Raw genomic sequence first — 14,265 nt, forward strand, 5'->3', positions numbered from 1 at the left:
ATGTAACATGAAGTGTTTAGAATTACCAATGGAAAAGGACATAACTAGTCACCACAAAAAAGGTTTCTAACATTATAGCCTTCAAGACTGATACCACTTTTAGTGTTGAAAGAGACCTGGGAGACTTCTAGGCCAATGATTAGCAATGGTATCACCAAAAAGGACCAGTTCTTTAAAAAATTACCCTCTCCTCCCAGGGTCTTCAAATATTAAAAGATTTTTACCTATAAATCTAAATAAATACCCCTATCTTGTTAACCAAATATATGTAGTAAAAAATAAAGATCAATAAAATAACTTACATCAGGTTTTCTGAAACTTTAAAATAGCTTCAGACTCCTCACATGTGGAACCCTAGAAGGCTGGGAATCAATTTGCTCATTTTATAAGCAAGTATATATGGACACCTAGGAAAGTTAAATGGTAAACTTCTTCTAAAAAAAAATAATAAGGGTCAAAAATCTAAAATATAATTGGTAGATAATAGAATTGGTGTGAAAATAAATATCCACATTTTAGTAGTGTTTATTCTGTTTTGTTTGCTTGGCTTTTATAGTATTTGCTTGGAGTACTAAGTTTCAGTCAAGATTATATCTCACTTAAAAATGACCATTTTAGCTAGCCATGAAATATTTCTATGAGATGTGAGTGGAGGAGATAGGTGTATACTAGTAAGCTGAACTCACCTCTGTATTATTTATAGTTTCTCATGTATCCTAGTGTCTGAAGATTGCAGTTACAAGACAATCTGACATGAAAAAGGCAGCTAACTAAGGAGAAAAATGATACTGTCTGGACAAGTGCCAAATTTTATTTCTGTCAATCATGTCTTCATATTACCCATCACTTCCTGACCTGGCAAAAAGTCAGTCTGAAGACTATTAATTTGTATCTACTCTGTGATGACATCAAGAGACATGCCTTGATGGCCCTGCCACATAGAAAAAGGAAGTCGTTAAATCACAGCCCCCAAATTTTTTTTTTTTTTTTTTTTTTTAAATGATTCTTTATTAATTTCCTTTCTTCTTATGAAGATCTACCATTTTTTTTTTTAAATATATTTTATTGATTTTTTACAGAGAGGAAGGAAGAGGGATAGATAGTCAGAAACATCGATGAGAGAGAAACATCGATCAGCTGCCTCTTGCACACCCCCTACTGGGGATGTGCCCGCAACCAAGTTACATGCCCTTGACCGGAATCGAACCCGGGACCTCCCAGTCCGCAGGCCGACGCTCTATCCACTGAGCCAAACCGGTTTTGGCACAGCCCCCAAATTTTTAATAGAAAGCCTACAATTGTTTTTAAAAAGTAACAAGTCTAAGATATCATTTTTCAAACTGAGGGTTTATTCCAATATGGGGTTACAAAAGCAATTCAGTGTATCATAAATCAGGATTTTAAAAATAAATAGAAATAATTAAATATGAAAAATAGAATAAATCATAAGTAGTATGAATAAGTATTGTTCCATGAAAAAATTATTTAAATATATTACATATATACACACATTTACAGATGCATGTAAACACACAAAACACACATATCTATGTGTAACTAAAAAAATATAAAAGGTATTTATCTATTGTTAAGAGTAGATATTTATTTTTCTTGGTGAACTAAGAACAATTAACTCTTCTTTGTGATCTAAATTATCCATTTAGAGTTGGGCTTAGAAATGCACCCCCAAAAAATAATAGTAAAAGAAAATGCTATTAATTTTGACCTCATTTGTTTTTCATTTATAGCCTTAGATCATATACAATGGCCTTTTCTCAATCTCAACACTCTTTCCACTGCAAATCCTTCCTCTTTAATCTCCTCTTCCTCAGTCTATATTACATGGCTGTCTACAATACTGGGTTCCCCTTTATTCTCCTACCTCCTGATTATGGAAATGATCTTTGTCCTTGAAAATTGTTATTCCTTTTGTACATCTTCCCCTTGATTAAAATTTATCCATTTGCATGGTTTCAAATAATATTTCCTTTTTAAAAAAAAAATGCTTTGTTGAGTTTTAGAGAGAGAGGAAGGGAGAGAGATAGAGAAATAGAATTACTGATGAGACAGGAACATCATCAACTAGCTGCCTCTGGCACACCCCTACTGGGGATAGAGCCCACAACCTGGGCATGTGCCCTGACCAGAATTCAAATGGGTGACCTTTTGGTTTTTGGGTTGACACTCAACTACTGAGCCACATTGGCTGGGCAATAATATTTCTATTTTGTCTGCCTTCTAGGTGTTTATAATGAGTGAGGAGGACATGTATATATGCCATGTCCATTAACGGCCATGTGCCTTTGCATAAACTGTTCCCTCCACCTAGAAAGAAGTCCAGTCATCAATGAAAGATAAGGAGGAGGACACAGAGTTAAGATAGTCACTTCCCTTACTGTTTATTCTTTATTTGAAGGGAGTGACTGGTTAAGGAGACAAAACCAGCAAAAAGGAAAATTAACAATGCATTTATCCAATAATTCTTAGAGAAGATAATTACTAGATCAAGGTCTATAGAAACTGAAATTCAATCAGTAGTTGTAGAGATTTGCCATAGACTTGAAGAGGGATATCTTTTCTACGATGACTGGAGGAAAATTAATAAGGGTAAGAATGTCTATAGGTATCTAGGGGGAGTGAGTGGCATAGATCTACCTAAGTATTATACACCAACAGGAATTGAAGGCCTTTATTTTTATTTGTAAAGTAAGAGGTTAATCAGCATGATGGGGAAGATGTTGGGTTCAGAGAACTCAAAAGAATGGTGTAGGGTTTAGAAGAGCACTTTGGAGCATAGAAAAGGAATTGATTAGGACCCACCCGCAGCTTTGGGGACACAGTTAAGAATCCCAAAATGAATTTATAGTGATTCAAATTTGTTCTGCTATATGATTTTTTCCCCCAGCCGTCCTAAGCAGCTCATGGGTACACATGAAGACGGCAAATGGCTTACTGGTCCACAATTGGGAGTTTCACTAGGCAGGAGCATTACAAGGCAATAAGGGTAAAGGGAGTAAAAGTATAGGGACCAAGTGGTTAAAATGACTGAAGAAGAAGGAAGTCATTCTGGGAGGTGCTGAGGGAGTCAAGGAACTTGAGCTCTGGGAGACAACAAATAGATGTTAAAAAAGGGGGGAGTAAACATATATTAAAAACAAAATTTAAAAGAGTAAGATATAAATAAACATAAGTTTTAATATTTTCTTCTCAACTTCAATTAGCATCTTGTAAAAGCCAATCTGCAAACTGTGAGCTCTAGAGAGATACATATGAGTGTTGTGCAATGCAAGGGGGGGTGGATAATAAAACTGTCATAATTAAAAAGCTGAAACTGTAACTCAGCTCTGAAAGAAATTATAAAACAAAGTTTCTGACCCTTTAAAGCTTTAGACTGGGCTACAATGAAGCTCTATCAAGATACTGCTTCACAACGAGATCCCAAATCCTTGCAACTACAAGAACATGTAGGCCTGCGGTTGTCAACCGGTGGTAAGACTTAAACACTGAGGTACCAGATGTGTTCCCACCTCAGCTAAAGAAAATATCCCTTAAGTGCAGTATAACAAGGAAAACAAACCCCCGTTTTAAAATGATGACCAAAAGTTTAAACAATGACGTTTCTCCTTCCTTAGCAGCAGAAGTTGTCTTTTGTATGTTGCACCAAGAAACCACTCACCTGAATAAAATGTGTTGATTTTGGCAAGTTCCTTTTCACAGGTTTGGAAAAATTTTTCTTCAAACTTGGCAAAATACCTCTTTACTGTGTCCTCATCTGTAACTGAAAGCAAGAAAAACATTATTTGAATTTAATGTCTGAAGGCCAATTTGAAAACTAGGGAAATAAAATTTAAAGTTACTTTTCTTAAGTCTTCAAGATGAAAATAATATTTGGATTTATTTGGAAAAAAAAATAAAGTGTGAACCGTATTAAGACTAATCAAAAGCCACTTCACAGAAACACAATTATTTATTTTATAATTGAATAAGACTCTCTAAACCTCTCCCATAATAAATTTATTGTGGTGGAGAAAATAAGTGTTTTAAGACTTTAGAAGAGGAACACACTACTGTAGACAGGGGTGTCAAGGAAGATTCAAGGTGTTGGCAATTGAAATGAGTAGGATTCTGCAAAAGAGTAGATAAAATATTTCAGGGGGAAAATGCAAGAGAAAATGAAGATATGAATATGTCATATGTTTCTGAAAAAAAAATGAGTTGACTGTTCTAACAATATTAGATTGCTATTTATTCATTGTCACTTTAGCTGCCCCAGACACAGAAAAAGAGATGTAGACTGATAGTTATAAATTAGATCTTCCAAACCTTCAGATGCTGTGTAGGAACATAAATGAAAGGAGCAAAGTGGGTGATAGTGCAAGTGTGGTGATAAATGGCAACTGCCACGTTTAGGATAAGCAGTGGTATGGACTCTGGCAAATTGGAGAGCACATGTCCATTCAGTTAGTTGCTGCCATGTGGTGATATGGAGCCCAGGTTGTGAGATCTTCAAAATTTTCAGGAGAAGCCATAAATCTAGATATTAAAAAAATACTGTGTGCACCAATCAATGTAAGTCTCTGTAGGCTGAATCCATTGTATGAGTTCTGACATATAGCATGTTGATTTACTAAACCCCATAAGAACAAATATTTGCAGATTCAGGAAATCCCAAGCCTAAAAGGGTATGTTTCTTGCCCAAGTGAGGTCTGACTAGACTCCAGATCAAGGGTGGGCAAACTTTTTGACTCGAGGGCCATAATGGGTTCTTAAACTGGACCGGAGGGCCGGAACAAAAGCATGGATGGAGTGTTTGTGTGAACTAATATAAATTCAAAGTAAAGGAGCGGAGGGGAGAGCAAGAGAACCGGATAGAACAGCGGGATCCGGCCTGCGGGCCGTAGTTTGCCCAAGGCTGCTCCAGATACTAATCACAATATAGAACCATACTATTTCTGGATCTCTGGGGCACTCTAAGCCTGAAATGTTTAGACAAAGTATAGGTGCTTTTATGTCCCAAAGATGCCCCAAATCTTTGTGCAATCCCAGAAACCCTTAAATCATTTACCTGTGCAGGAATAAGAGAAATAGTATTTCCCTGTGTACTACTCAGCACACACATATATACATACAAATTCACAGTATCAGAGATATTTTTTAAAAATAAACGCTTAAAATTAAGTTCTAAAAAACAAGTGGATTCCATTCACTTAATTAGAATAACAAAAATGTAAAAAAATTAATATTACACAAAACGTTAACTTTTATTTATATACATCTATTTCTCTTTCTTATGCTTTAGAATGAAGAGATAATGCAGGATTCTATTGATTTTTGCACTAAAAAAGGGATGCCACTTTAAGTTCCTCATGTAAGCACAACAATTAGGTACAATAAAGGCTATAGCTACCCAAGTCCACTGAGAATTATTTTTTCAAAATATAAAGCTGACCTTGAGTTAAAGATGCTCCATGGTAACGGATGCTTTTATAATAGCATCTGGCCATAGCTGATTTAAAATAAGAGTAATACCTTATTCTACTTAATTACCTACTTTTTTTTTCTTTTTTCTTTTATTCTCTTTTGTATTCCTAGGAAAGAAAACCCTGAAGCAAAAAATGGACTTGGTCAAACTTACTTGTTTCCCTATTAACAGACAACTTTCATTAACCTAACATGACAGAAATAAACAAAGTTGTTCAGCAAAGTAATTAAAACATAGCTTCTGTTTTAAAAATAACTTTAACTCTATATATTAATGTTTATATAGACTGCATATTCAGCAACTTCAACTATTTAAAATATTACTAAGAACCTAGAAATGAAAAAAATCTAAGCCTCTGAGAAACTAAAACATATGTAATAAATTTCTTTTTACAAAGGAAGAACATTCTACCCATAAATCAATCTCAAGTGAATTCTTCATTTCCTCAATTTAGAGAGTATTTTATCTAAAGTACCAGCAGTCTGTTATTTACTTTTCTAATTCACATATAACTTAATAGCCACAAGTCAGAAGAGGGATGAGTAAGGTTACAATACTAAGAAGTAACAGCAAACAGAGAAAAGAGAAAGTAAAACTATAGATAAAAATAGCAAGAATAGCTATGCAAAATAAATTAAATGAAGAAAAATGTTATAGTCCTTTCAGATTTCAAAAGACATAGCAACTAAGCACAATCAGAAGTGCACTGTTGGTAAAGGAATGAGAAAAACACAATGAAAAGAACAGAAAACAGTGTCCAGAAATAAATCTGTATATACATAGAGATTTAGATTAAGATAAAGGTGGCTTCAAATCATTGAGAAAATAATGTACTATATAACAAATAGGGTTGGATACACTGACCATCCATTTAAATAAACTCCAAATGGAGTTTTAAAAAAACAATATTATAAAATACTAGAAAAAAATTAAATAATTCTGCATGGGAAAAGTCTTCCTAAACACTATACAAAAAGGAGGTCATAAAGGGAATGACTGGCATTCTCACAAAATGAAATATCTTCATGCCACATGATACCAAAAGCTAAGTTAAAAGACAAAACTAGACAAGGGAAAACAAATCTGAAACATTTCAAATAAAGGATTCACATGCAAAACACATTTTTTTAAAAATTTGTAAAGATATTCCATAAGACAACTAGGTCAATTAGAGTAATTCATTAAAAAAATACAAATGGCCAATGAATAAATAAAAAAATCTTCAACATCCCAGACATCAAATAAATGCAACTTTAAAATAATCCTATCTAATAAAGAGGGAATATGAAAATTGACCATAACACCGTCACAAAGATGGCAGCGCCCATAGCCACAAGATGGCGGCGCCCAGTCCCCTCAGTCCCGCCGGAGTCCCCCGTCCTTTCAGCCCCGCCAGGGGTATGGGCAGGCGCACAGTGTGGCCGGACCCACCCTCAGCCCCCCCCAGACGCCCAGGGCCGGCCTGAGGTGCAGACAAGCCTCGGATGTCAGCTGCCCAGCCACCCAGGGCCACCCAAGGTTCAGGTAACTAGGGCCGGCCGAGGCTTGTGCTGCCGGCAGTGGAAGCAGCAGAGGTGTGATGGGGCATCACCTTCCCCTGATCGCCAGGTCACCTCCTGCCCCTGAGGGCTCCCGGACTGTGAGAGGGAGCAGGCTGGGCTGAGGGACCCCCCTACAGTGCATGACTTTTCATGCACCAGGCCTCTAGTATAAAATAAAGAATATCAAAATGACTACTATGTGTTACATGAGTGTATGGGCTGAATTGTGCACTACCAACACCAATTTATATGTTGAATCCCTAATCCCCAGTGTGACTTTATTTGGAGACAGGTCCGTTGAGGAGATAATTAAGATTGAATGAAGTCATAATGATAGGGCCTTATTCCAATAGGAAAAGACACACCTCTCCCTCCCTATCTTCTTCTCTAGATGTGCACATTGACAACAGGCCATGTGAGAAACAGCAGGAAAGCCCTCTGCACGCCAGGAAGAGGGGCCTTACCAGAAAAGCCAGCACCTTGATCTTGCACTTCAAGTCTCTAGAATTGTGAGAACATAAATTTCTGTTGTTTAAGGTACCCAGCCTATGGTATTGTTATGGCAGCCCTAGCTGACTATGAAAATGAACTTCACATGAATTTAATAATTAGTCACAAAAGACTAAGCCTAGTTAAAAGAACGCCAGCATAAATAAGTGCAAATTTCAGCAAGAATGTATTATCAACAATTATAAGATTAGCATCAACAGGAAAAAAAGGAAGACAAAGGGGTAAAAAAATCTAGAATTTGTTAAGTATGACTCACAGAACTCTTTGCTCTCAGTTAAATATTAATTGAGTCAGTCATACTAAGGAGAGAAAATGAGGCAAAGATTTTTGTCATTTCTATTATAATCTTATCTTTACCTCGCATTTGTGGATGACAGGCAATTTCTTTCTCATCCTCCCTCAAAATTACTAAGTTAACAGCAAATAATCCTAAGAGTACTAATCAAGGTAAAAAATAGTCCTACTGCATAGCAGCCATCATCAAGTGCTTTTTACAGCAATTTTCAGGAATTCTTTTATTTTTATACCATCAGTGTCATCTTCTACATATAATCTCTCAAAAAACAATCCTTTAAAACCATTATTAGCTTCTTCAAATACTTTACATGTGGGAATCTCACCTCTGAAGAAGTGAGGAAATCTGAAGGCTAAGTAGGCATTGGCTAGAACAGCAGAAGCGCTCCAAGCAACAGAAACAATATATAACAAGATGCTGTAGAACAGCAGTAGCGAACCTTTCGGACCTCGTGGACCACCAGTGGTCCGAGGACCCTGGTTAAGCGACTGCTGCTCCAAAGCTTTCCTTACAGTGTAGAAGATACAGACAACAAATTGATGGTTGCCAAAGGGGAGGAAGGGTGAAAAAGGGGAAAGAGGGGATTAAGAAATCCAAACTTTCAGTTATAAGCCATGGTAATGTAATGTACAGCATAGGGATTAGAGTTTATAACATCGTAATAACTATGTATGGTGACAGGTGATTAATAGACTTACTTTGGTAATCATTTTGTAAGGTATATAAATATTGAATCACTATGCTGTATACCTGAAACTAATATAATACTGTATGTCAATTTAAATGAAAAATAAATAAGTACCAGAGGCATGGAAACATGGAACAGACTGATGAATCTCAGAGGGATGCATTGTCCATGGACACAGACAATAGGGTGGTGAAGATCAGGGACAGGGCGGGAACTGGGTGGAGGGGAAAAAGAGAAGGACATATGTAGCACTCTTAAAAATAAAGATAGGGAAGGAAGGGGAAGAAGAGCAGGGAGGGAGGGAGGGGCATGGTACATGTGAGAAACTGAAGAGACCTATGTGACTGGAATCCAGGGAGTAAGGGGGACAATGGTGTCAGTTAAACATAGACAGGCAAGCAGGTGTCTGATCACTTAGGGACTAACCTATTTTCTATGACCAAGGAGACATTTTTGAAGGATTTTAAGTACAGGAATAATTATGATCAGATATACTTTGTAAATGAGGAGCTATGGGGAGACCAATCAGATGTAGTACAGATATCATGAGAGGTCATGATAGCCTGAACTAGGGTGAGGGCACTGGAGATAAAGAAGCGGAGAAAGTCAAGAGATATTCTGGTGGTAAAAATGAATAGGTTTTAGTGACAGATTGGACATGGTTCTGTTGCCAACTACCTGTATTAACTTGAGTAAGTGACTGACTGGCTCTGTGCTTTTCTCTTTGACAAACAAGGGCATTTGAATAGGCAATCTCTATGTGCTCACCTAACTCCAAATTTTATATTCCATAATTAAAGCTGCTAATTTCTGCAAAACATGCTGAATCCAACTAGACTGAAGTGGTCCTAAATAAGATTTCCTAATCTATCTTGAGATTTCATCATATGAGTTAAACTAAATGTGCTTTTAAAATAGTTCTGGTAGAACTACAATTAATTCACATTCGTAATATATAATTGAGAAAAAATTATTCTCACCGGCACTAGCTGATACAATTGAAACTATTTATCACCCCAATGAAAATTTACCAATGTCTGCTAGGCAAAAAACCACCAACAACTGAAATAATAAAACAATTCCAACAAGGGCACAATTCAATAGTAAAACAAGTGGCATACGCCAGTGTTTTCAATTGTGTTTTGCTTTTGTAATCTCTAAAAAATTTTTGAAAAACCATCCTGCATATTTTTAAGTTATAACAAAAGATTTCAACATTTTAAACAGTTATAATGTAATTTCTGATGCATTGTAATTATTTGCATTTATTAAAGTGACTGTTTTAAATTTAGCTAGTAGAATTTAAATGTCATAGTAATATGATAACCACCATCATTCATTATCAAATACATAAAAAGAAGTTAACAGCTGGAAATTTTATATTATTTTGTTTCCTTCTTGAACTTGTATTTCCATTATATTAACATTACAGAAGTTATTCTAACATATTTTTTTAAGTTTGAAAGTTATTTATTGATGATACTATCATACTTCCTAGCCATTAAATATAAATTAAAATTTACATACAAAAACTTTCCTAGTTATAAAGCCCTAAATAATAAATTTTCTTTTACATTGAGCTATCATTACAATTATTAGAACACACTACATCAGCACAACATAAATACATAATAAACTTTGATAAATATTAAATATAACAAGTAAAATTTTATTGGGAATTTAAAAATAAGTCTCGTATTTAAATGGATAGAGCTTTCTCTCCCAATTAGTTCATATACCTATTGATAAATATTACATTACTGCTAGAGTAATAAATATTACATTATTTGCTCAAATGATAAATATTACATTATTTGCTAGAATATTATGAATACTGTAGAATGAGACCATTAGCAAGCACTGCTATTCTTATTTTTATCCTAGAGATGTAAGTGCTGAGAAAACTTGTTCACATAAATGAGTGAGTAGATAAGAATGAACGTTTGTTGTAGCAATGTCAATACTCCAAGTGTTTTGCAAAAATTACATAGGGATCTATTATTAAAACTTTTAATAATATATAAACTTCATTAAAAACCAACAATTGAAAATAATTTGACTGCAAAAGGATGTTACTGTTCATCACTTACTTTCTCAACACCTATACTAAGTATTAAGTATTTCAAACTACAGGTGCTCCTTGACTTACAATGGGGTTACATCCCAATAAACCATTGTAGATTGAAAATATCTAAGCAGAAAATACATTTAATATACCTACCCTATCAAACATCATAGCTTAGCCTAGCCTACCTTAAATGTGCTCAGAACACTTACATTAGCCTACAGCTAGGCAGTCATCTCTGTCACTGCCACTGCCAGCATCACAAGAGAGTATTGTACCATATATCACTTGACCAGGAAAATAGCAAAATTTAAAGTATCGTTTCCACTGAGTATTGCTTTTGTACCATCATAAAGTCGAACCATATCCTTTGTTGAGAGTCAGAGAGGCAAGCATCATAAAATTCAGATTTAGTAAGAGACAAGGTTTTACTTTATAAAATCAGGGAAAGGCATTTGAAAGGGGACTCCTTAACCGCTGGCAATTACTCAGGGAAAACAATTTCAGGAATTAGTATATATGAAAGATCTGGAAATTAATTCCCCTCAAGGGCAGTAAAAAAAAGAACTTTTTCTCAGCACTGTTCTTTATTTAACCAACATGACAAAATACTAATTTGTATAGACGACTATATTTTCACAAGAATTACCTATTCTTCAAATAAGGTCTTCCATTTGCTAATTCTGTTAGCCTAATTAATTATTTCATATAAATGGAAAGTATATGCCATTATTTAAAGCTACTTTGTTAATCAAATCTATCTAGTTAAATCTACCATTAGCTAAATTATTATTAATCATAGTTCTTTTTTCACTTCTGCAAAACAACAGGTTATACATATTATCAAGATTGGAGTTACTATCAACCAAACAAATACAAAATATCTGATGATTACTCCAAAATGAATAATATTGGTTTAAATGAATGTTCAGTCCTTTATTTTTTTGTTAAGGTGAGTACAAAAGTGAACCATAATAATTATAAGGACTCTGGTTACTTATTCAGGAATAAAGCTTTCAGGTAACTATGACTATGTAACTATTTCATTTCTCTCTAAAGTAACAAGCATGTAACTGAGGACAGAAAGCATTTATAATAAACATAACATCAATATTCCAGTCAGATATAAACAAAAGTATGTTTCGCTCTTTGTTAATTCTTAAGATCCAGAAACTACATCTTTGTTGAGAATTTTCCCCAATATTTCCAAATTTTATAGCAACATACCAACTAAAAAAAAGTTCTTAGCTTAAATTCTCTCAAAGCCAGGGTTTTATATGCATCCCTCCTCCTTAATATTCTAGACCAGTGGTCGGCAAACTGTGACTCGCGAGCCATATGCAGCTCTTTGGCCCCTTGAGTGTGGCTCTTCCACAAAATACCACGTGCGTCCGCACGTACAGTGCAATTGAAACTTCGTGGCCCATGCACAGAAGTTGGTTTTCGGCTCTCAAAAGAAATTTCAATCGTTGTACTGTTGATATTTGGCTCTGTTGACTAATGAGTTTGCCAACCACTGTTCTAGACCATTCAGTATCTTCAAATTAGACAAGAAAAGCAGCTACTAATAAAGAGACTCTTCCAATGACTGACTGAAAATTAAAATCATGCAGTTCCACATCTTCCCATGTTTAACCCTGAACATGTTTTAGTACCTCAATGACTCTTTAATAAGAAAATTAGATCTTTTGGTTTAACATGAAAAAAACATCAAATTAAGAAAAAAAAGCCATTAAAATATAAATTCATACAATATTTCTAGGAAGCAACAGGGTGGGAATTCTGTAGAAAAGGACAAACACTATTCAAAATGAGTTCCCAAGACAAAAAAATAAAGACACAAAGGAAATCAGAAACCCCTAAAACTGGCCTTCTTAACTAGAAGTTTACAAACTATAAGAAATTCCTTCTGAAACAAAATGTAAAATGTTATAGATCCCAGGAGACATCTCTATTTTTCTTAAAATACTTCATGACTTATTTTTTTTAATATATTTTATTGATTTTTTTACAGAGAGGGAGAGGGATAGAGAGTCAGAAACATCGATGAGAGAGAAATATCGATCAGCTGCCTCCAGCACACTCCCCACTGGGTATGTGCCCGCAACCAAGGTACATGCCCTTGACCGGAATCAAATCTGGGACCCTTGAGTCCGCAGGACGACACTCTATCCACTGAGCCAAACCGGTTAGGGCCTTCGTGACTTATTTACCTTAAAGAAAGTTTAAGACATACTGCTTCAGAATGCTAAAGTCTCTGAAGTAAAGAGAAAGGATACAACAGCAATTCTGCCCTGTTCCAGAATGCCTGGAACAAATTAGCCCAAGCAGACTGCAGCTGACTGAACTTACTGAATGTTAGCCAGAGAAAAGCATTGTGGGGTTTTTTCTGAACTTATTGAAATCTTTAGTCATAGAATTTTTTTTCACATAAGGGGGAGTAATTTTATTTGGGCAAGATTCTGAGAATCATTATAAGCAACTATAGTTTAGAGCAGGGGTGGGCAAACTTTTTGACTCGAGGGCCACAATGGGTTCTTAAACTGGACTGGAGGGCCGGAACAAAAGCATGGATGGAGTGTTTGTGTGAACTAATATAAATTCAAAGTAAAGGAGCGGAGGGGAGAGCAAGAGAACCGGATAGAACAGCGGGATCCGGCCTGCGGGCCGTAGTTTGCCCAAGGCTGGTTTAGAGTCTTAAAGACATTGAGAAATGGCTCCAGTTACTAAAGGAAGGGATCTGAAATGGCTAAGAAGCTAGAATATATTCAGTGGAATAAGGAGCCTTTGATTATTATAGCAAAGTTTATGTGCTCCTCAGACTCACATTTAATATTTTCTAATAAGACTTTTGGTAAGAAGTTGCTATTGTTAAAGCTCTCAGAAAAGATAAAGATAAGTCAAAACAAGCCAAAGAAAAATCGTTTGGGCAAAAAATGAAAAAGGATCCCAAGTCAAATTTATAGGAAAGATTCCTTTATTAACTTTTGGTCGAGAATATGTTTGTATATTTTCAGAAAACACCTCCAAGACCATGTATGTGGATTCCTGCAACAGAGAGGAATTGACAGGACTGCTCCAGCCATGAAGACACAGAGAAACATTCCAGAGATGGAAGATGCTGACGACGCCTTGCCATACTAGCAGTCAGCAGCTGTGCGTCACGGCAGGTTGCCCAGGACCAAAACAGAGAGGGTCGGACCTGCATTACCACCATTTGTCCACCATCCAGAACTGAAATATCATTGCTGACATGTACACATAAGGAACTATTTGACATTGAAATTGGGACTCAAAAGAACTGTTGGCCCAGAAAGAAACTCACTACAGACTGATTCATTTGCCTCTCAGCATAACCATTATTGCTTGTCTCATTTTCGGTTCTTATAAGAGTATTTCTAGTATCACATGATCTCACTCATCTAGGGGAAATAATGAACAACATAAACTGATGAACAAAAACAGACCTGGAGACAGGGAAGCATCGATCAGACTGTCAAACCTCAGAGGGAAGGTAGGGGAGGGTGGGGGTAAGGGGAAGAGATCAAACAAAGGACTTGTATGCATGCATATAAGCCTAACCAGTGGTCACGGACAACAGGGGGGTGGGGGCATGCGTGGGGAGGGGTTTGGGATGGGAATGGGGGGATGAGGACAAATATGTGATACCTTAATCAATAAAGA

At 35.9% G+C, this 14,265-nt stretch overlaps 1 protein-coding gene across 1 annotated transcript in view; it reads right to left on the reverse strand.

Moving 5' to 3' along the window:
- XPR1 (xenotropic and polytropic retrovirus receptor 1) overlaps positions 1-14,265 on the reverse strand; it is a 115,811-nt gene that overhangs the window by 46,021 nt on the left and 55,525 nt on the right. The window contains exon 3 of the mRNA XM_080649108.1: positions 3,677-3,778. Coding sequence (XP_080505234.1) covers positions 3,677-3,778 — 102 coding nt within the window. The remainder of the gene's footprint in view (positions 1-3,676; positions 3,779-14,265) is intronic.

Source organism: Plecotus auritus (genome assembly GCF_963455305.1).
Source record: "Plecotus auritus genome assembly, chromosome: 12".
NCBI lineage: Eukaryota > Metazoa > Chordata > Mammalia > Chiroptera > Vespertilionidae > Plecotus > Plecotus auritus.